The sequence below is a fragment of the Dinoponera quadriceps genome, unplaced genomic scaffold, assembly GCF_001313825.1.
Source record: "Dinoponera quadriceps isolate SergipeBrazil2010 unplaced genomic scaffold, ASM131382v1 scaffold777, whole genome shotgun sequence".
NCBI lineage: Eukaryota > Metazoa > Arthropoda > Insecta > Hymenoptera > Formicidae > Dinoponera > Dinoponera quadriceps.
In genome coordinates, this window is record NW_014555488.1 from 2,872,512 (window position 1) to 2,897,760 (window position 25,249).

General features: G+C 37.9%; 1 protein-coding gene across 9 annotated transcripts in view; it reads left to right on the forward strand.

Annotated features, from left to right (window-relative positions):
• The window catches only part of LOC106744384, an 87,016-nt gene that overhangs the window by 7,430 nt on the left and 54,337 nt on the right, over positions 1–25,249 (forward strand). For 7 of the 9 annotated variants that reach the window (XM_014619091.1, XM_014619098.1, XM_014619100.1 and 4 more), the window contains 2 exons: positions 18,939–19,155; positions 20,326–21,025. In XM_014619091.1, the coding sequence (XP_014474577.1) occupies positions 20,596–21,025 (430 nt within the window). In that variant the 5' untranslated portion in view covers positions 18,939–19,155; positions 20,326–20,595. The remainder of the gene's footprint in view (positions 1–18,938; positions 19,156–20,325; positions 21,026–25,249) is intronic. The other 2 variants (XM_014619093.1, XM_014619092.1) reach the window with 2 other exon arrangements.

Here is a 25,249-nt window from a genome sequence, read left to right on the forward strand (position 1 = left end):
TGAAAACTCTATGAAATATTTTTTATCATATAGTAAAACGTGTTAGTTTAAATTGTAAAATATCTGGGAAAGTATTCATTTTTTGATGATCTTACCCTGATACTTTTATGTACAAAATGATTTTTATATACAAAATGATGAGGAGAGTCGATATATGTTACAAAAATTATACAATTTCATTTAAAAAGTTCATAATAACCTTGATATAGCCTTGGTACATCCATCCAAGGTCGAACTAATATCTCTATCTTTCTTCTTCAAAACAAACAATTTTTATCTAATATATTTTTTGCTATGATACATAATTTCAGATGAAAAAGTTTATGAGATTTTAAATGTCCCACCATGTATTCGAATCGATATTTAATGTGTAAGTATTATAATAACATATTTTAGACTTCAGTGTATCAATTAAAATGTTATGAATATTATATAATTTTGTGTTAATATTTTTTATATAATATTTATGTTATTTTTCAACATATTTATCTTGTGTTAAATGAATACAAAAATTTTTGTGGACCATTTGGGACATGTGAAAATATGTTAAATTTAATTTTTTACTATATACGATTCGGAGTTGCATGTGCGAAGCTTCATGCTCGAGATCCTTGAATTTTTGCCGAATGCACAAGTGAATCAATTCCAATCTTTTCGTTGCGCAGCGATACTCGTACGTTTCTCCTGCTCGAATCGGTTCGAGTTAGAGTATAACAAGTAACCGACGTCATCCGGGAGTAGGAACGCGTATTTACCTAGCTTTTACATAACGCGAATCTCTAGAGCGACACGACGAAACCCGAGAAAATGTCTGGTGGAGAGCTTAAGCGTGGCCGACTGCTTGGCGTTCGCCGCTGCGAACAAAGTTGAAGAGGGAAACGCCAAGTGAAATCGTCCGCAAGACGGTTTCGAAACACGATTAAGAATCCTGGTCCGTCGTGGAGAACGTCGGGGTGTTATACTTTTTCCACTCGTAAATCGAATTACAGTCGATGCAAATGGCTTCGCCGCGATTTCGTGCAATTCGATGCGACAGAAGGCGCGACGGACGGAAGGACGAACGCGTTATTTTCCAATGTTCACGAATTTTATCGCGAAAAGCGGAGAACGTTCAAGGTTATGCGCTCGGTTACCTCGAATTTAATTCCCGTCGCGAGTGAGCTTAAATAAAAACGTCGGTTGACTGGTGTCGAGAATCAATTGTGAAAGTAATCGATATAATCGGTCGCGTTTTCGTATTTTTCTCCTCTTGTTTACAGCCGCATACAGGGATCGAAATAGACCTTCGATTAGCTCTCTCTCTGTAACTAATGCGCTTAACTAGAACGAAGCCAAAGTGAGGATTTTAATAGCCGAGCGCGTGCGCGTCTCCTCAATCAGCCGCGTGAAAGTCTTGTTTTCGTGAAATCTTAGTTAATATTAATTAATAGTTAATATTAACGACATGACCGGCATAGAAAATTCCTTAGGATCTAATTAAGATTTGGAAAGATTCAGAAAGTGGGAAAATGGGTTCCGCATGAACTGAATGAAAGACAGCAAGAAAATCGAAAAACCACTTGTGAAATGCTGCTCGACAGATACAAAAGAAAGTCATTTCGTATCATGACAGGTGATGAAAAATGGATATATTTTGAGAATCCTAAGCGTCAGAAATCATGGGTGAATCCAGGCGAACCATCGACATCCACTGCAAGACCAAATCGCTTTGGAAAGAAGACAATGCTCTGTGTTTGGTGGGATCAGAACGGTGTAATCTATTATGAGCTGCTAAAACCTGGCGAAACAATTAACACTGATCGTTATCAACAGCAAATGATCGATTTAAATCGAGCATTGCGTGAAAAACGACCAGAATATGGAAAAAGGCAACACAAGGTCATTTTGCTCCATGATAATGCCCCATCACACACAGCAAAACGGGTCAGGGAAACGATCCGTTCGGAAACGAGGCGTTCAGTTGGAAAATATTAACGTATGCGGCTTATTCTCCAGACTTGGCTCCGTCCGATTATCATCTATTCGCATCAATGGGACACGCTCTCGCTGAACAACGCTTCAATTCGTATGAAAATGTACGAAAATGGCTCGATAGCTGGTTCGCTTCAAAAGAAGAAATGTTTTTTTTGGCGTGGCATTCATAAACTGCCGGAGAGGTGGGAAAAATGTATTAATAGCAATGGACATTATTTTTAATAAAATATTTTTTATCATTTTCAAACAACAGACGTGTAATTTTTACAAAAAAATTCCGGTTTCAAACTTCTACACCTGGTAAATGTATTTCGAGTATTGCTACAGATTGAATGAACTTTATACCGTTGTATTTTCGAAACAAAATGATTAATAATTCTGAAATTTTTATATAATGTCTATATATTAATATATCTTTAATATGATCGTTAATACAGTAATTTTTCATAAAAATCTTAAATGTGGTTTGAAAAAATTAAAAATATAGAAGTTAAAAATAGGACATTAATCTCAAGAAATACGTATAAAAAGTCTAATTATTAGTTCTCAAGTAGAACAAAAAGTCATATAAAAATCAAAGCAATGTCAAAATGATATTATTTTGACCTTATCTTCACTTTTATATGATTTTTTGTTCTATTTGGGTTGCGCATATCTCATCCTTCGAATGGTCTATCGTTTTTTAAATTGCGCCAATAATTCGTTCATATTTAAATCTACATCTATATATAATGCAAGCTGCAACGGATTAAAAAACACTCATTTTATGCTACTACCGCCTTAAATGAAAATTGTTTCGCCACTTGGCACTGAACGAATTATATCACTCTTACGCTGCAGAATATAACGTATATACGTCAAGATAAATGATATAAAAGATAAAGATATAACAAGAGTCACTTGTGCGGACGCGCCGGTAACTCGCCACGTGAGCAGAAATGCAATTCCGGCGGGTATGTCTACGCTCGTTGTTGACTCTTCCTCATGCGGTTTTAGACCTCTCTCTTTTTTGCCAAATGATAGCAGGAAGCACTACGGCACACTGGAAGTGGCTGGATCTTACATCGAGTACTTTAGCAAATCCTTTGGTTTCTCGGAACGGAGGAAATGTCGCTCGTAGCATTGTTCCGTGAGTGCACAGCCGCTTAAATGTAACCTCGAGTGGCTTAAACGACGCGGCTGAGACGACCCCCTCGGAACGATCATCGAGACGTCATCGCGGAAGCGATCGGAGAGCAGCAACAGCTAGACTCCGTGAGTTTCCGTTTGCGTGACGGAACGGACGGCACTGGCGGAGGGGTGAATGAAGGTAGGAGAGATACTTTAGACGTCTGCTCCGAACTCGACGTAATTACTAGGTCGAGTGGAGTATGCGACGAGATGCACGTGTGTGTGTGTATACACACATGTACAACAGGAAGCAACGACGCTTCCTGTGAAATTGGACCGTCGCCAGTAGAGCGGCGTTTCAATAACCATCTTTTGCCGTTACGTTCTAGCGCCTGAATTATCCTCGGCTTTCAAAATAGACGCGTCTTGTCGCGCGGGCGCACGCACGCACGAACGCGACGGTTCCACGACGCTAGCATCAATTATCAGGTATCATTCTTTCCTCGCGCGCGCACGCACCGGCTGTCCCAGATACGTCTCGCCGACTTTCGACTTTTCGATCAGTCCCCCCGGCATAGGCGACACCATTAGCGAGATATGCGGTCGTTCGCCGCTACCGAATTCACGCAAATCGGACGACCCGTGCATCCGTGCTAATTAATTACGCGAACATGACGATTCGGAAAACGCGACGCTCACGGAGAGACACGATGACTCAGCTCTCTCCAGCATTTGAATATACCCGGCCACCTCTCGCGCGGCGGATGTTAATATTTCAAACTGCATTTCGTAGTTCGCCTTCGCTCGTTCGCGCGGGATGCATGACATTTTAAACATCATCGTCACACTGAGAAACTAAATTTTTCTTTGTCTATGGGCAAACAATTTTTTTGTTATAACGTTTAGTTCTCTGAACTAAAAATTTGGTTCTTTGAAATTTCTGAAACTTCAGAGAACCAAACCTTCGGTTTAGACAACCAAACTTTGGTTATTACAAGTAAAAAATTTTTCCATAGTCAAACAAGAATTTAGTTGATTCAACTAAATGGGTTTCTCAGTGTATGAAGCGGTAGTTAATTATGAGCGTTGTCATGAGCGCCCTTAATTACGCCCGTCATGTTTTAAATAAGACTCGCAGCGTTTGAATATCGTGTCACAGAAGGCTGCGGGAATAAGGGATTATGACGAGACTTCTCTCTCCCCCTCCCCTTCCTTCCTTCCTCTTTTTCTCTCGTTTTCTCGCTCTCTTGTTTCCTCGCTCTCTCGTTCGCTACTTACGGTTTCCACCGAGGAGATATTATTAAAGACCGACGGCTTCGCGAGAGCTTGCGCGCGACACTGTCGATATTTACATGCCGTAATCTACAATGTGATATTAATTTTATGATTTATTATTACTGCATATTATTAGACCATCGTAGAGACCACGTCCACTTGCGAGAAAGAGAGAAAGATTCAACTCTGAGACGAGGCCTCTTAACCTATTTCGTTCTTCTGTAGGAACAGCAAATTTACTTATCTTCAGAATTTCTTTTATTTATAAGGTAGATTCTGGCCTAGATCTTGTTACTGAAATATAGTTTGGACTTTTGCCTTTCAGAAAATAATTTCACTTGGCCACAACCCATCTCCCCTTCGGCGGTAGGTGGGAGTGGAAAATAACCTTGCAAAACACCTTTTTAATTCATTGTCTCATCTTTTTCATTATTTAATTATAAATAGTAAAAAATAGAAAATTGGAAGACAATGGTGAGGTATTGTTGTCAAAAGATCAAATCGTCGGAAATGACGTTTTCTCGTTATGATATAATTCATTAGGTATATGCCAGATGTTACTCAAGATAAATGTTCCGACTATTTTCTGGGGAAAATGATTGATCGAAAAATTCTGATTTTAGGTTTTTTGAATTCTTTGGGCCACAGTTATTTTTAAATGGTATCATGGATCTCAATATTTTTGCAGCCTGGCTCGAAATAAGTTAAATCAAATATGTCATGAGGAATAATGTACAATGAGTTGAATATATCTACGAAGCTTTATATGAGGAATAATATATGATGAATTGAATATATCTACGAAGCTTTATAAGTATAAACAATAATAAGAAAATAGAGAAATAATTACAGAAAATAAGTATAAGAGAATTATGTAGTAATGATTCCAAATGAGTAGTTTAAGCGAGTACTAGATAGCAGAGTACTAGATAGCAGCACAATAAATATGTCATAAGAATGAATGAATGAATGAAAATGAATATGAACAACAAATAATGTTGTGATAGGATAATCGAGAGAGAGAGAGAGAGAGAGGGCGATAATGTGACGTAATACGTAAATTTCAATGACTGCATTTCCGTGTCTATAATCTGCACAGATACCTCATCGGTGGAACTTTTTTTGTCGACGCAGAGCGCGCGCGAATAGAACGGAGGACGACCGTAGCCGATATATAACTACGCCCCTAAACCCAATTAATTGAACATCGTCTTCGGTTGGCGCCTCGTTTCGCTTCTGACTCGGCTCGAAATTTCCAATAATTCCGATATCTCGAGAGGAAATCTGATTAGACTCCGGTTGTTCCTTATGGACTTACCGTGTAATGGCCACGTTCTATACACGTGTCTGCCGTATCAATGCGATCGGGTGATGAGAAAAAAAGAAGAGCATCAAGTAAAAGATAGGCAAGGAATTTCATTCCCGGGTAAAAAAATGACGACCCGGGTTCAAAACGGCTCGACAACTTCGGCGTACTCTCGCCCCGGGTCTCGTATTCCGACCACACATTCGCAGCTAAATATCATCTTTCGATTCTTAAGCTGAAATAACATCTTTAAGGGTTCGTAATGTCGAAACTGTTAGGATTCACGAGCGAGACGACAGCGTCCGAAAGGACTTTATTTCATCGCGTTTTCGTTTAGAACTTCTCTCCGTCTACTTCTGCCTCACTCTCCTCGGAAGGTTCCTAGAGGTAGAAGTAATTCCTCGCGAGTTGCTAGTGCTTGTGCTACTTGGCTTTTTCCCTGAAAAATCCTGAAATTGTTGAAGCCTTTCCATTTCTATTGAATTTGCGGCCACATAAATCTAAGTATTCTCGCGTGTCCCTAAAAGTAGGCGAGTCGGTTGTCCTCGCAAACGCAGAAGAACGAGAATTAGAGAGAGGGAAAGAGAAGGAGAGAGAGAGAGAGTACGAAATAGAGAACGTATCCGACAAAAATACCTCGGTAGTGTCTGAAATAAAACGCACACTCAAAAGAGAGAGAGAGAGAGAGAAAGAGAGAAAACAACATTTATTATGTATTTCGGGATATGATGATTCATTAAAGCGCAGAACGCATATATAATAAATTTGTGACGTTAACATAATTAATTATATCTAATACTGAACTTACAAAAGAAAAAATAAGAATAAAATAAATACGAAAGAAATATTAATTATTTAAAAACATATATAAGAAATTCAGTTATATCAGAAATATTAATTATTTAAAAACATATATAAGAAAATCAGTTTTGAATTAGAAAAAGAGAGGGAGAGAGAGATAGATAGAGAATGAAATAGAGAACGTGTTCGACAAAAATACGCCGGTAGTGTCCGAAATAAAATACACGCTGAAGAAAGAGAAGGAGAGAAACACGGGCCAGAGATGCGCGCGATTATTTCTGCTGCATGTATATATAATACAAAGCGAACATTTTTTTTATTATGCCATCGCCGAGACGTCGCGTCGCCGGTGCAATAATGCGGAACGGCAATGCCGGAATATGCATTATTTATCCGTTGGCGATGTCGTCGCGCACGCTCGAACGGTCGGCGTCGATTCGTTCCGAAAATACGCGCTCGTCGCAGCGGCGGCGGGCGCGATTCGGCCAGCGAGGAGATCAGCCTGGCACGTCGAAATTCACTCCGCCGGGCACGGTCATCGCACACAAAAATCCTCCGCGATGCACCGCAGCGGATAATCGCGCGGAATCCCAGGCGGTTATCGTGCCGACGCCAGCCGGCCGTTTTCCGCGTGAAAGCGCACACGGGTTTTCGCGAGGCCGTGCGCGGTCGTTCTTGTCAGTGACCGACGGCTAAGAAAAGCTTCAGGCTTTGCGGCGCAGCGTGTATATCGGGTGGCGCGATATTTTTGCAGGTTTCGGACGGCACTGCCAAGTGACGGGATCCGTTATAAAGCGGGTCTCGCGCGGTCTCGAGCGTGCGAGCGAGCGATTGGACGCGCGCGACGGGCTCGTTGGCGGAATCGCGAGATTTATACTGGCTCGGATGTACCATCGGCAAACAAACAGGAGACGGTTTTGTTGCTGCGGGAAAATAATCGATTTGGAGTTGAGCCATTGAGCGGGGCGACGGTAATAATAAGTCGTGTATTTTATGGGGCGCCCGATGTGTACACAATGCGCCGCGTCGCTTCTGGAAGACGAATGTCTTTCGGTAAAAGCTCGTGTTGTAATCGCAGCCGATTTTTATATAACTTCGCTACTCCGCGATTTTTATGGCGGGCCGGCATGTCGTTTCGCGTGACAAATGGTCTCTATTCTATCAGATTTAAGGATGCATTGCCTTTATTAATGCCGTATTTTCACTGGCGCACCAATGAGGCCGCCATCAATTGAGTATTTATCAAGCAAAATTACGTTCCTACACATTTATTTTCTATCTAAATGTTGATCTGAAGCGAAGTTGAGGTAGACATATATGCACGATATTACAAATATGAAAATATTACTTTTTATTTTTTTTATTGCTATAATGCTATTTTTATGCATTAATTGACATAATAGACAGATAATAGAAAGAGTAGTGTGAGAATAGCGAAGAAAATAAGTGTTTAAATATGTGCATATGTATATATATTTCGAGTATTACCATAAATTATGAACTTTATACTGCTGTATTTTCAAGGCAAAACAGTCAATAATTTTGAAATTTATATATAATGTCTGTATGTTAGTCTTTAATACTCTAGTAGTTTTTATTAAAATTTTACCTTTAGTTTAGAAGATATAGTTTAGAAAAAGATTAAAAATAGAAATTGAAAATAACACACTAATCTTAGGAAATATGTATAAAAAGTGCTAACTTTAATCACAAATATCTCAATTCTCGAATGATTAATCTTTTCCAATTGCACCAGCAATGAGTTAGATAATATTTCAATGTATATGCAGTGCAAGTTTTATCAAATTCTTACCAAACTCATTTTATCTTATAACCTTTTACCTCTTTTAAAACGTTCAATAACTTTTGATACACGCTCTGAATTATTGTTATTGTTAAACTTGCTGTCACTTTTAACTGCAATGCAGATCAATTTGTAATTTTTTCATTATTTTGAGTTACGAACAATACATTCTCAAGATCCTGGAGTCATCCTGTTTTACCGAACAGAATTAAAAATTCTTTTGCACAATTATAACACACACATTAATATAGGCAAGGCAGTTGACTTTATTCGAAAAAAAGTTAATAAATTATAAAATTTTTTTCTTATTTTTCGAATAAAGTTAACCGTCCTCGCCTACATTGTGTATATTGTAATTGTACAAGAGAAGGTTTAATTCTTTGCAGCCAGTAACGAATATAGTATTAACAAATTCGCGGTATTAGGACGACTCTACGATCCCTTTAATGTATATGGATGCATCTTTGTTTCGGCGTACATTAATCAGTCGTGTTTTCGTTTTCTCGCGTTCATTAAATAGATTAAGTCGATAATATCTTCATATCATTTTCTCTCTCTCTCTCTCTTTCTCTGCCATGGACGAAAACTGCTTGGCTAATTTCTCGAGTGCAAACGTCAAGAGATCAAGTACCACCAGAGCGCTGATTACGTCAGGTTATGGTAGAACGTTATACTTTCATTATGCGTAGCCAGATACGGCTCGTGAGCTCTATATGCTCAATTAAACACTGTGTTGCGAGAATACTTTAGAAACGCGCTGCTGAGGAGAGTGCAAACTACACACGGTCCGACTTTTTGTTACTGCTTCGTCCGACTCGAGGAGGTGCCTCCTTCAAAAGGCGACTTTCATTCACATTGTAGCGAAATTCAACAAGAGCCTTGCCTTCACTTATCTCGCTTCACCTCACCTCACCTCATCTCGCTTCGCCTCGCCTCGACTTGAAATATTCTTCCAGGATTATTCTCGTTCCTCTCTCATTCGCACTCTGCTCGTCGGCTCGCTTCCGATATGCATAAAATTACCGTAATCGAACGACGAAGAGGCGGCAAAAGGACCGGAAACGTCGTTACTGTCGTCGTCAAAAGTGTGTCGGTTCAAATTACATGCTCCATGCTGAACTTTTCGACTCGCCGTGACTGACTTCATCGAAGATTGCGTAGAGCTGCACTCGAAAATGTTCCTACATCGTCGGGATGTCACTGGTGAATGGAAATGAGGCGACCGCAGGCAGCGTTATTTGCGTATTCTCTCGTTATAACGAGAAAGAGAGAGAGAGAGTGAGGGGGGGGGGGTATTATTTATTATGCACTCTCTCCGAGATTAATTTCTTTAAAGTACCTTAATACAATGTAAGAATTATTCTCGAAATATAATATATATAACAATCATAAAATAAAAATTAAATAATAAAGATGTAATAAAAGTAAAATTAGAGGAAAATTAATACGAAAAGAAAGACAGGTTAAACCTGATTAATAACGAGGAAAGCTCACAAGTAGAGAGATAGGTAAATAAATGCGTTTATTGACACTCTGGAACAAAGCCCCCTAAGAGCATTTCAAAAAAGAAAGTGACTATAAAGAATACAATCTGTACTTTTATACAAGACACAAAAAAATAAGAGAGAAAAAGAGAGGGAGAGAGAAAGAGAGAGAGAGAGAGAGAGAGAGATAAGCGAGTATGATATCCGGTACGCTCTTTAACGTGATGAATCTCGCCGGTATAGCATCTATTTGCACATTTAGTTTCATTTCGGTTGTGGAGAGATCTATTTCGATATTTCAAGTCCGCATAATTCAACGTCTATAAACAGGAACGTCGCGCTCGTTTTATCATTTTCGATTTATTCTAGGAATAAATCCATAGACATTGACCTCACAGTGAATCGCGACACCCCTGGTCATATTCCGACATTTCAGAAATTACGATATTATTCCCCCTTCCTTCCACTCTCTTTCTTTTCCTTATTTATGATGACTGTGGTTAAGCTTTCTTAGACGACGCGACGCGTCCTTGTTCGTTCGGGAAAGTGTCCATTCGGGGCGACGGTATTCGCGCGTTTAGCGCCGATACTAAGGGCACGTTTCGGTCGTTCTTCGAATGAGAGGCGATATGGCGAGGGCGGTATAGTCCTTTGCAATGGTAATCCCCCGACGCTATTTGCAAGTACAAGCGGCCGGAACGCCAAGAATGTCGGCCGTTTCTACACGGCGCTCCTACATCACGTATCTCACTCACATATCACACATATCGACGTTAATTTCCCTCGTTGTTTACCGTTGGACAGTTTCAAGGTATCGAGCGCAACCGCACAACACGTAAACGGGGTTATACGCTGCGGTGTGTTTGATTTTCATGCGAAAAAAAAATATTTAGCGGGTATGTGTTTTCACGTTACTCATGTTGAACGACGTGCGCGATCGAGAGTCCCTCATAAATATGTAAATTTATATAACGTGCGAATATTAATGAAGCCAATAGCCAATAGCTAATGTTTATAAATATAAAATCCATCTATATTTATGATATAAGGGGAAATTATGCAGAGCGACATGCTGTAAATTAGTATTTCGGACGGCTCTTAATTTTGACACCATCTCGCATAGAAATTTTCCCAAACTTCCCAAATATATACAGCATGATTTGAATGTTCATAATTGTTCTAAAATAGATTATCCCACTGCGATATTAATTGGGAATGCCATTCTCATCTCAAACATGAGATGAAACCTCTTTTCCCCGATGCTGATTGGCTATGTGCTGCTGTGTGCGACTGTCATCGTCAGAGTCGAGTGATAATTTTATCAAATATCAGATTAGAAGGTTAATAAACGATGCGATTAATAACAGACGGAGGTTAATAACAGACGAGGAGGTTAATAAAGGGTTACATCAGTGAACTATTAAAAATGGGAATATCCCATTTATAGAAAAGGATGTACATATGCTGGATGCATGTCTTATTTATGTTATAGTAGTAAAAAGACAGATATTCTTCCAATCGTTTTTCTACCCTTTTCTTCGGCGGGCCGCAAATATCTATAGTTTAATACAAAAAAGGCTCACCCCAGTATATTATAGAACTAAATGAGTTACATTTTTAATGTTATTATACTTAATAGCGTATGTATAAAGTATGTGAACATTTGAAGTGTTTCATATACGATATATATCTCTTTGTTCTTAAATAAAATAATCTTTATGGACAACCACCATGCTCGCAATAGAGTTTACTTAGAGCCATTTAATTTCATATATATTTATTATGATCTATCTTTTTAATTTTAGAAGATATAATAAAAGGAGGAGACTACCTATAGCGGGATACTTTGTATAGAATTTATTCGTGTAAACAACTTTTATGTTCAATTAAGATTATATAGTTTTATTTATAATGAGAATGAATCTTGAATTGATACTACTCTTTTTCTGTACAATTAGTATTGCAGTGAGATAATTCATTTTGGGACAACTTTGAGCATTCTGGTCGGAATTTATATAAGAAAATCTGAGAAAATTTCTAGGGAGAATTGTTCGTTTTAAAATGTACATGTTGCTGCCGCAAGAGTAGCGAATATCTCTCGAATGAATTCGCAATATTAGCCCTTTCAGAAATATTCCATTTCCCAATCGATGTAATTAATATCTGTTTTCAGTTCACTACGATAGAACGGTGCGTGAAATTATTTTCCCTGCGCGCGCTGCAAGCTCTTCACCTAAATCCATAGCATCAGGCAGCCCGTTGGAAATCCATTTAAATCTGACGAGCTAATTTGTACCTGTCCCTTTAATGATGGTGTAGGTCAAAGCGCCCCGTGTGCGGCGTATAATTTACAAGGTGCGGTAACTGATTTCACGAACACGATTTGCGGAGTGCATATGTCGCGTAGCACAGTCAAACGCGAAATTTATGCTCAATTTATGCACGAAGCTCAGCGCCGCCGCCGCTGTTGTTGAGACGACCCGGCCGCGTTTTCGCGCGAGGAAGAAATCCGCGTACGGTCCACCCGATGCAACCGAGCGACGGATAAAATCGACAATTCAGCCAGGCGAGAACTGTGATGCAAATGCGATACAAATTGGAGCGACGTAATCGTTGGCGGCGCGGCGACGCTAAACCGCGCGACAACCGACGAGAGCTGACCTTTTCATACTTCCCTGACTCGGTTCCAAGCGCGCTTCTTTCTGGCATTGGCCGATGGTCGCTTTTTCAAGTTTATTCCTGCCGACGTGACCGCTCGCTCGCTCGCTTGATTGCGATCAGCTGTGTCGGATCCATCAAGATCCCCAGGTACTTGCGGATCGTTACGTGCGTCATATAAAGTATCGTTTTATTTTCATGCCGGATCGTCGTCTCAACGGACCTGCTACCCCCCGGGGTCATCGCCGTCGTCGGGGGTCGAACCCGGAAAACGCTCCGGGCTTCGTAACTCCGCACAACGAATTTCCATATTAAATCCCCGGATGATACCGAATTTTGGCGGAAGTAAATTTCGTTTATATCTACGACACACACCGTGACCGCTTCAAACTACCCGTCGAAGGTGCTTTTCCCTCCGCGATACTCTCCCCCGTCTCGCAACGGTGACCGAGATATCGTCCTGTGATCGTGGAATATCGTGCGGAAGATATCATTCTTTTTGTCATGAGACAGAGAGAGAGAGAGAGCTGACTGTCGGGTAGCTCGGAACTTATCAGATATTTTGATACGCAACCGGGCGACTTCCTTATTCTAGAGACCGCGCAGAATTGCATTTTAATGTGGAGTAAAACTTATCTTTCCCAGAACATTTTATTATTCCGCGTTTATTATATTATCCTGTAAAATTATATCATCTCGTAGAATTATATTATTCCACAGAACATTTCTTCGGGATTAATTGGAATTCTGCCCGATCTCCCAAAATAATAATGGATTCTAGTTGGAAAATTTACATTGAGAAAAAATGGTAAAACCAACGAAGTTTTGCTTAAACAAACAAAAAGTTTTCAGGTACAACGTACATTTCATTGAGCAAATTATACAGTTACAGTAACGAATTGTCGATTTATTCAACAATTGCGATTTCGTCAGCAACTATATCAACGCTATATGTTGTTACTCCGACGCTTAATTTGTTCAGTGGGCACGATATTTTTTTGAACGGGAACGACCGGCAAGTTTGTTAATCCAACCGCATTTTACCGCAATATAATTAAGACCAAAAATAACTATGATTTCTCTCAGTGTCGAGAAAAGTTGCGCAAATTAATTACGATATATAATATAATGCAGATTCCACAGTACACGCCGTCGATTTATCATTTATTAATTGTCCACTCGGAATCTTCAATTTTCTTAGAAAAAAATAGTAGAGAGAAAAAAGTGGTATTACAGGCCTCCATTTACATTTTGTACAATAATCAATTGTTAATACTCGATATTTTAAATTAAGAATCTAATTGAAAATTTAGTGATTATATTCGTCAAAGTGTTGTTCAATCTATTCTAGACTTAAAAATACTATACAAATACTATACAAATAGGCATTATTTATAAAAATGTAGCGGTACTGCATAATAGATCGAAAAGTAACAGAAGTAATAATGTAGTTGCCCGACAAAAGTAGACTTAAAAAGTTGGTTTTGTTTAAAAAAACATAATGTTTAGTTAAAAGTCTATATATTTATTCAAAAATAAATACTCTATGAAGAAATAATGCACGCTTATTATAAGAAATAACAATGAACGTAAACGTGAATTTTTAATGTGAATATTGACTTGCTTGTCAGTAGATACAAACTGTCAAAACAGCAATTTTTATCAAACAAATAGACTTTTCAACTTAACTTGAATTATTGACTTATTGAACATTTCGATATGAAAACTTCAAAAAAGAGATCATATTAAATCTACTTTAGTGTGGGTTTTGGAGGGTGGGGGGTGGGGGGAGGAGGCAATTAAAAAATACTATGCTATTGTTTAACTTTACATAGCTCGAAATATATACAACAGAATAAAATATCAAATAATGAACAAAACACTCAAGTGTACGCATATTCATGTGATAATACGGCCAAGTTAATACAAAATATGGAAATCGAAAGTAAAAATGTATTGTAACAAATAGGCCGGCTATTGTAATATTGGCATATTAGCCACTGCCATTTTTAACAGTGGGCTGCTGAACAAATAATTTCATAAATAATCACTAGAATTTGCCACCTAATAGAGGAGATATTAAAAGGGACCATTATATCTACAAGGGCCATAAAATGCCATCTTTTTCTCTATTATAATTGAAATAAAGTGAAAATGACGCTTCATTTAATAAGCAAGGCAAAGATCCAAGGGAGGCACGAAATCCCACGTCCATGTAAAACGCGGTTTCCGTATTGCACAGGTCCGTCCGAATGTCGCGTGGATTTTCGTATGTTACTTAAGCACAGATGCACGTCGCCGAAATGAATACATGGACACGCGCACGCTCGTGACAAAGTTTTCCTCGTTCTGCTAATGAGACAGTCTATAAACGCTCAAAGAACTTATCGCCAACAAGTTCATAGACGTAGCGTTTGAGAAGACAGCACTTGAGCGTAAATAATCATTCGAAATTAGTGTTCCCAAGAATCACAACGAGTCCTGGAAGATATATTTGCACCGCTCCTAATGAGCGCCATTTAGGGTGCGGTGTCACCGATTTCCACATTGAGGAAATCTCTACCGGTTATCGTTTCTCCCGTTCCGGTTTTCCGGAATGCTTTTCACGTCCCTTCGACCACGTTTCGAAAAGCTGACGTGCCATCACTACGAAAACGAAAAACCGAACGAATCGAAAAAAAAGGGAGAAACAAACAAAGCGGATTCACGTACGTGCGTGCCGCGCGAAACTTTAATATCGGCCGCAGCCCCTCGCGATTCATCGGCCGAATGCAATTTTCCACGTATGCTAAAACATCTACCCCATAAGTGAGGTCGACACACACCCTCGTATGCGTCCCATATACATTCCGCGCGAGAAAATGAAAATCGAGTTCGAGCAATCTCTCATTTTTCTCTCTTTCTCTTTCTCTCTCTTTTTCTCTGTCTTATTCTTTCTATCTCTTTCTTTCTGCATGTGAGACCTCTTATCGTATCGTATGTAAATCTTACTGGGTTTGAAAACGTCCTGAGTAGAATTAATTGATCGCCGTATCGTATTTTCTTTACAAAAATCCTACCTTTCGTATTTAGAGGGACTGAAAAGTAGAAATGTGCAAATCAAAGACTTTTGATGCCGAATGGAATTTCATCTAAATCGAATCGACTAAAATCGAATAGTTGAAACACGACATTTAATTAACAATTTAATTAACAACCATCATCATTGAATTAAACATGAGGATAATGAGGGAAGACATTATGAAAGGGATAACATCGATCTTGTGATATCGATTCATTTTGAAGTAAAATATATATATTTAAATATTTAGAACAAAATTGATATTAATCAAATATATTTTATTTAGGACAGCAATAATTGAAACAATCATATATGAAGGATCATAAATCAATTACTAAAATACTTTGAAGAACGTTGACATTATCAGCCGTTTACAATCAATGCAGAAACTGATAAATTTCAACTCATTAATTTAATTTTATTAAAAAATCATAAAATTTACTTTTCATAAAATTTATTTATTAAAAACAATTTCACAAAAATATATAATATACTCCGCATCAATACGTATGCACATCGACAAAACTCATATCAGAATAATTACAAATTATAAAATTAATATCGCTATATATAAAAGCTAAATTTAACGTTTATACCAAATGATTAAGAATTATCATTAATGTCAGCGCTTTTCAATTATGCACAGATCCATTTGATATCATGAAAATTTATTTAAACACGCAAATTTTAATAATATCTCCCTTGTCGATGTCTTGAGTTACTCTTTTAAATATTTTTAAAGAAGATCTTAACCTACAGCGAATTTTTAAAATCACGCCAATTCCCGTAAAGCTGGACGTCTTTAATAGTACTTCGTCAATTCTAATGGGCATGATTCATATTCGAATTTCTCGATACGAAATTTTCGAATTATTCGAATTGAACCTCATTTGATTCGAATAGTTCGGATAATTCTATTAAAAAACTCCCGAATGTTCTCCGCGAAATTTATCTAATTCCGTTTTTCCTCTTTCCGAGTTTCTTTTAGAAACAAACGCTGCTCTGTATCAAAATTTTATCTTGTCCATTTACCCGATTGTTTTCGAGTCACGTTTTTCCTATTCGGTTTTAATAAAGGATAAATGGTAAATATTTTTAACGTTAAAAATAAAGTCGCGTATTAAAAATTTACGGTTCTTTTTTCGAGATCCTTCTGCAGCATGCAGAACCTCGAAAGGCTGCGGGGAAAAGTCTTAGTAGACGTATTACCGGCGAGCGACTTCTCCCAAAACGGAGGGCATTTCACGTTTCGGCAATTTAAGCGGAATATTCGCAGCGGAGACGACATAATCCCATAGCGTAACGGTATTTCCGCGCTTTTAACGGTTGAAAAAAAAAAAGATGATGGAGTCGGCGAGCGCTTTACGAACGTAGCGGGGTGTACATTATAACACAAAAATATGATTACCGTTGCCGCGCCGGTGGAATCCTTAAAAGAACGGAGATATATTAATTTACGCAGCGCGCGCCAAAAGTGATTTTAAAGTGTCATTAGCGCGGCCGTTCGTTATAACGAAATTGTAATTATCTGCCCTCCCGTATCTATCCGACGTTCGTTTCTTCGGAAAAGCACCAGCTCGATTTGTCCCCCGTCCGCATCGACGTTCGATACCGAATTAAAATATACGCAAGCTTTGGACATATTTGCTCGAAAAAAATGAAAACGCGTGCCGTCGAGAGGTAAATTTATATTTGAATCGAGCGCACGAGGATTCTCCAACCGAGCTCGCCCGCCAGGGGAGTCAAATTTTCCTGAACGAGAATTGAACGAACCGTCGTTCTTCCTAATAATCGGCGAATATTTAAATTTCAATATGCGCATCTTCGTTGCCAACTACATGAATGAAAATTCTGTCGAGGCAAAATCAAATAACTTGAAATCACAGATATGAAATATCTACCTACCTACACCATTGAAACCTCGCTAAATTTACCCACTTTTTTGTCTAATTGCACGAAAGGATCAATTTGTCAAGTCGTCTGTAATATCAAAGAATATACCGTTAAATTTAATTCGATAGCAGTGAAGAGCGCCTAGTATATTTCACGAATTATCGAAATCGTCGTTCTTAAGCAAACTGTAACGTATCTATTTCTACGAACCTGACCGAGTTATCCGGTACGTGACTACCAGCTTGGATAGATTTCCGGGTGTTATTTCGATTGATCTATGTTTCCTCAGCGAGCACGCGTAACGATTTTCACGTCGAAAAGCTTATGTTAGCGTGGTTCATGATAACATAGATGAGCGATAATCCGGAAAATTCGAAGATGAGGATTTTTCAAGAAAATCTTTTCACCTTAAAAAAACCTTGTGGATAGACATAGCTAATACGGCTCGTCGTAAAATATACGATTTAGAATACAAGGCAGTCTTTCTCTTCAAATGTCTATACTAGCTAGTATAAAAATGTGTAATATTAAGAAAGAATATTTCTCTCTTTCTATTCGTTTTAATCTTTAGCAAATGTACTATATACTTCAGCTATTTATTTTCATACTCACTTTACAAGTTGAAGAAATGTGGAAAGAAATAAACTTGGAGATTCAATAGACTTATTTTTTCAATAAGAATGCTACGTTCAGATATTCGCTCACGCCCATTGAAAAGATAAATCTATTTTGCCTCTAAGTAGTTCTCTCTTTTTTTCTTTCTACACGTTATTCACGTATATCGTTCACAAGAATCCGACACGGTCGTCCACGGGGCGGAAAAGGATCCATGAAAGTATCTTCGCGGCTTCTAACGGCAGTCGCACGTAAACAAGTCTGCGAGTACAATACACGTGCTCGTCACGTTAAGTCTCCTTGTTATTGCCACTTTTAGAGCATTTCAAACTTTGATGCATGCTAATACCGACACGCTCCTATGATATACGATAGCAAGAGTAGCTCTTGTGAATTGTCGGATTTATGCGCCGCATGCGTGAAATTACACTCGGATTCGTGAACGGAAGTAGGTATTTTGAAATGGCTAATGGAGTGAGAGAGAAAGAGACAATTGGGTTGTTGAATATTTTCGAAACCTATTTCCGTCGACAAAACAATGAAAAAGGTTGGTTTGCGCTTGTTGGATTACAAAACATGGCACACCCGGAAATTTCAATAGCCAACATTCATTCATTCTTCTAAAGAGAAAGAAAGATAATTCGCTAAAAATATTTAATAATAAAAAGGAATACCTCATCATTGAATATTTTATAAACAGAAGAAAAGTAGACAAGTATTAACCGTATTTTATAAACAGAAGAAAATTAGACAAGTATTAATCATCGTTGTAACTCTCTTAATAATTGTGCAAAATTTAACAAAGAAGATTAAACTTCGTCTCGACGAACCCTACGGACATTTGTAACTCGATAAAGGGGAGGGAAATAAAAGCCTCGATTAAGTAACGAACACGACCGAGCAGAAGCTCTAATGATCGTTGGACTAATCTCTCATCTTTACAAATCTCTGTTTCAGCCCAAGAGGCCTCGGGAACTGACAACATAAGCCCGACCCCATAGATCTTGTCGAATTGCGGAACACCTCAAGAACGACCGCCAGTGAGATACAACCGTAAGAAATCGCCGAAAATAATCGACGTGCCGTCCGATCGATCATGAAAAATAAAATGAAAGGCTCATCATTCTCTTCTTTCCGCTCCCGTACTGACCAAGTATATAAGAAACGGATATAAGTTAGTAACTATGATAAAACTATTTCTGATGAGAGCTGAAAAATCATTGATAAAAGTCGCGTATAGTCAGTCATAAAAAGATTGCAATACTTTTTCTTTTTTTCATAAGTTTCGGCATCCCGTGTCCAATTTGTTTTTTGGTAATTCTCAGGAGATACATTTTCCTGTTGGGCACACAAAGAAAAAGGTTTCGTTGGACTTAATATCTCGTGTTTGTTTAATATAAACAACATAACTTAATATAAAATATCTTTTTTGTTTGAATGAAAATATTGTTTCACTAGAGTAAACCATTGTTGTGTGATAGACTGAAAAACAGTATTATTTAGAGGAAATAACGTTTTATCAAAAGAAAAATTTATTTATATTAAAATATCAAAATTATTCCACCGCAACACAAAAAAGGAGTTCTTTAGTAATTCTCTAGCATAGTTACTTCATTCAAATAATTTATTACTTGCGACAACCATTATAATTTTTGAATGAAAATACAAAAAAAATATGTCATTTGATGTAAAGAAATATTTGTAATTTGAGAAAGAAAATAATCCTGTTTACTGAATAAAATATTCATTCATTTGTTCCATTCCGAAAGAAAAATTTGTTTCAATTAAAGTAATTTTATTAAATCCAAAGAAATCTTTTTCTCTGAATACGAAATGCGAAACTCATCGAAAAAAAAAACGCATTGCAACTTTCTTGTGAGTGAGAAAAAATACTTAGAAATTTATGTATAGGTTATAAGGTTTATTTCATGGAAATAAGGTTTAATTCTACTAAATTTTTAAGTACTTTCTCCTCAGTGTGTGATTAGCCATATTCGATATTATTTATTTGGCAAAAAATGATTTGTTTGGTAATAAAATGATCCAGTAGAAAGAACAAGCTATACTAAGAAATCCATTTAGTTCACTCCAACTAAATTCTGGTTTGAACATGGATAAACAAATGTTTTAAGAATGTTTTAAAAAAGGGTTATTAGAAACAAGATTTGGTTTCTCTGAAACAAGAATGAAAAAGATTTGGTTCATCAAACTTTGGTTCTTATAACCAAAACATTTGTTTGCCCATATTCAAGGCAGAATTTGAGTCAACTAAATGATTCTCCGATTGTGTAACCGATTAATCGGCACGCGGTCAAACGTCAATTATCCTCGGCGATATTCCCAGTTTCCGTACGGGCGTGCGGAACACGACGACGAAAGAGGTAGACGACACTCGCGACGGAACGACGCGTTAACCGGAAATCATGCGTCTCCTGGTGGACGCCGATAACGACCCCGTACGCAGTATCGAGGATGAATCGCTGGACAGCGATGTTGGCTCGCGCGGATGTAGCGGCAACGGCAGTAGCGACAGCGGCGGAATCCGCGACGGCGGCGGCTACGCCTACGACCGCGGCAACGGCAGCGATAACGGCGCCAGCGACGATTTCTGGGCATGTACGTCTTCTATCCGGCGGACGAGCTCCTGCGTATCTATGAGAATCGGGAGCCACTGACTGTCAACGACAACGCAGCGGTGAACGCCGATTACGAAGAGACCGATCATTATTATCAGCAATTGCAGCAGCAGCAACGAGCCGTCGTTGCGAACGGTGACAACGGTCACAAACGTAAGAAGGAGAAAAAGCGCGAATCTAGTCAGACACCGGCCAGAAGGCAGATCTGCGCTGGTCGTAACGACAGCAACGGCGGTGGTGACAATCTCGGTAAGAAAGGACGACGCGAGGAGCACCACGCCGGGACTATGCAAAATAATCGTGCCGCCGGCGAAGAGGCCGCCAACCCCCTCAAGGACCTCACGCAGCCGAGTCTCAACGAGCCGCTCAAGCAGCACAATGGCGCTGCGCTTAAGCTCGTGCAGACGGGTAAGTGAGCTTCCGGTTGTGCGCGGAATTGAGCTCTTCCTCCCTCTCTCTTTCTCCGTGTATGTCAAATGCGTCTTCCCGCGCTATTTTATCGCGTCTCCACTCAAGCGCTAATATATTTGCGCGCGGCTCTCGATTATCGTAGCGGCAACGTGTATTAGCACGACGGAGCAACAACTGAATTCAAAAGCTGCGAAAAATTGATCGATCGTGGCGAAGGCGACTCAAATTATTCGTACACACGTGACGCACATAGCCCGCGCGAGCTCACTCGTGCACCTCTCGTTGGCAACTCCAAACTTCCACCTGAGTTAGCGTATTACGTGTCTCGACTTGGCACAAGTTTAATACTCGCCTAACGAAGACGGTTGGCGGTTTACGTCGCTGAGATAGACGAAGGGGACGACTTAATTACGAATCTCATCGTAGCGATAAGAAGACGATGTAAATTATTTCATATTCCGCCGTATTTCTCTCGAGCCCTCCGACCCGAATGTGGAAATGAAAAAATGTCGACTTGCATGGATTAGCACACATGCCTCGAATTTCCCAAGCAGAGCAAAGTCATAGCAACAAAGTCAAGATGACGTCAAAGAATAATAATCATTTATAGAAAATCAAAATGGTGTCATTTAATGCCTTAAATAGAACAATATAATTTAACTTTTTCGTAACTGCATTATGACTTGTCCTTGAATGATTTCCTTACTTACGGGACATTGAAGAACGCCCTTAAGTCCTCCTCAACTGTTTATATTTTTTCTAAGACTACGTTCCGATATTCACTTCCAATACTGAAAATTTATGTTCATGTTACGTTTGCAGATTTTTAATATTGGCAGTGAATATTGGAACGCGGCCTGAAAATATACAACAGTTCCTTACAAACAAATGGCTATTGTAAAAAAAGTTTTGTTCTTGCATTTAGAGTTATAGTAATTTTAATTTGTAATTTTAAGCTATATATAGACAAAATTGTTTGTAATTACAATAAATAGAATATTGTTTGCATGAACAACTTTGTACATAGCTACTAACATATGCAACTTAAATATATCAAACAGTTTATTTGAAGAGAATTAAATCTGTAAATTCTGAAGTTATAATGTTATCAATTTTCTATCATGATCAAAAAATGACCTTTGGAAATCATTTTATCGTCTTGACGTTATTGTGACTTTTTGTTCTGCTTGTTTACGATTAGAAATTGTCATTAGATATACTGGGATCATTTGGTCTTGAGTCTTCTATCTCTTTGTTTACTCAGTCCAATCCGATACGTCCATCTAAGTGGGGCATTGTCAATGCCCCTTAGTATATTATGACTTTAGTATATCATCCTAATATATTATTTTACAAAGTTTTACTGATCAAGTCCTTTTCGGAATCTTACTCACTTTATCTAATATGACTTGCATTATCAGAGTTTCTAATACAGACCTTTTATAACAAATTTAGTATATAATAGGTATGATTAGTAAACTTTATTTTTATAATTTTTTCTTTAAAAATATTTGTTGTTCTTGCATTAATAAAGTCGAAAATTGTCTAATTCTAACAATATTTGTGCTTCGATTTATATTTTTTACATATTTTTTACTAGTTTAGCACTCCATTATAAATTCTAATTTAATCATAACCTTTTTCATTATCTGAAGTAAGATGTGAGAGAAACTCAATAGTGTAACCAGATGAATACATTATAGTGAGCCTTAATTACTATACAGCGTTACATAACTTCTTAGGAGCCGATAATATAACCTTAGATGGATCCGACAACCAGTTAAGGTCAACCCTAACTGAACCATAAGGTAAATTTCTAGTCGGGTTTCTCGGTACGCGGATATCTCACTGTTGTCGTTGGACGCAATGAAATGACGATGGATTCGCAATCGATCTTTCCTGGGCGAAAATGTTCCAGTTCTCGTTATTTGACACGCAATTTATTCTAGTTTAATATTAAATACCTACGGAACTAACAGCTAAATTGAAATTCTGCCATGGTAAGACGCACTCGAAATTAAATGAAGAAAGTTTTATTATCCATCTTGCCTCCTCCTCCCTTTGCTCTCTCTGACGAGAGGCCATTTATTTTCACACACTTACGACTCGTAAGCTATTAAATCTCCGACATTTTATTATGAGAATTCTTGTCTCCAGTTTCCATTGGGGAAATCTGCTATTAAGGGCAGAAAAAAGCAGGACGCTTTCTATACAATGAGGAGGATATATACATAAAGGCCCTAAACTTCGGTTTAGTACCCTCTTATTTAATGTGTCACGCCGTGAGCAGCTGTGCGAGAAGTTCATGACTGACGTGTGATTAATTTGATCCACCGGCGCTCGTTATCCGCGAACGTCCTTTCGCGAATGCTACCCTCAAATAACTCGTCGTAGGTAGACCTTTCTTTACATCTTACCGCCCCCTAGTCGACGATTGCTGGTGCATCCTACGTGTAGCGTAACGGGATGAAGAGATGAAGATTAATTAGCAGGTAGGAAGTTGCCGGCGAGCCTATTAGCTCGCTGAACCCCGAGCTATCGGTCTTTGTCACTCACTTCTCCTATCTCTCCTATCGACCTCGATTTCCGATCTGTCGTTTCATCATGGAACTTACGTGTCTCCCTCTCATTCAGGCATAAGATCCCAATAAGATTCGATCGTGACGAGCACCTTCGAGTCTAGTGGTGAAATACGTTCGAATTGCGGACTACCGAACGCACGTAATTCATTCACTTCTACACCCAGCCTTCACGCAGCCGTAAACTGAAGTCGTAAACTGATAAAGATGCGAGATATCCCGACTGGAAATTGTCATTAGGTATAGCTGATATTGTACAAGGTTCTAATTAGGCGAACGCCAGGTATTCCTTACTATGATTAACCTAATCATGTACTGATAAAAGTTGAATAAGGAAAACTATTGTAAAGTTATGATGATTAGATACATATCAAGATCTTAATGTATTATCCTAATATATTATTTTATAAAGTTTTATTTATCAGGTCCTTTTCGAGATCTTACACATTTTACTTGTAATAACTTCCATTATCAGTTTCTAATACGGACCTTTTGTAACAAACATAGTATATAGTGGATGTGATTAATAAACTTTGTTTTTATAATTCTGTCTGTAAAAATACTTCTTTTATTTCAGTTTATACCGGCAGATTTTTATTTCAAGTTATAAAAAAGTTTCGTAATAAATTCGCATATTATATATAAAATTGAATTAAACTGCCATTCACATATCGACTGTCCATTTTTTAAAAACTTATTATATATAGGGTGTCCGAAAATTTTCGGTACATTCGTAGTGTACAGATAAAACGGATTACACTGAACAGCAAGTTAAACTGAAAGTTATGTACTACCTTGCAAAATTTGCAATAATTATTAAGTAATTAATTAAATCGTCTGAGCGAATGAATATACAGGAAGCGGAAGCCATCATTTTTTATATATGCTTACAAAGTCCGGCTAACCGCTTCCTTCTCATTAGTTCAGACAATTTAGTTAATTACTTAATAATTATTGCGAATTTTGCAAAACAGTACATGACTTTTTTGCTCATTTTCATCCAATTAACTTTCACATTCTGGCTTAGCAAAAAAGTTTTAAATACTCGGTATATGCAGAGTCACTTAAATTTAGAAGGCAAATATATAAAAAATGAAGCAAAATAGAAAGAAATGTTCCTAACAAAAGTCGTAGGGTTTGAATAGGAATATAAGCGAATGATCTTAACTTCATTGTATAATCAATAATTCAAGGTCATTTCAAAATCAACTTCATTTTTTTTAAAGAAATTATGTAGTTTTTTAACAAATCGATTTCTCTGTTCATTCTGCATATAAAAATACTAGAATAAATTCATTAAAAAGTTAATATTTTTCGATTTTCTCAGCATAAGATATGAAATATCTCATAAAGTATTTCTTTTCGATGATCTTATTTTAGTACTTTTATACTCAAAATAAACAGAAAAATCAATTTGTATTAAAGAAACTATATGATTCCATTAAAAAAGAAATTGACCTTGCAATGGCCTCGAATTATTGATTATACAAGTTAAAGTCACCAACTTATACCCCCCTCTCCCTCTCCCAAACCCTACAATTTTTGTTTTGTTCGAAACGTTTCTTTCTATTTTTGTTTTATTTCTTTTACATTTAGATTTTAAAGTTAAGTGACTCACTCTGTATATAATCGAAAAATAAAT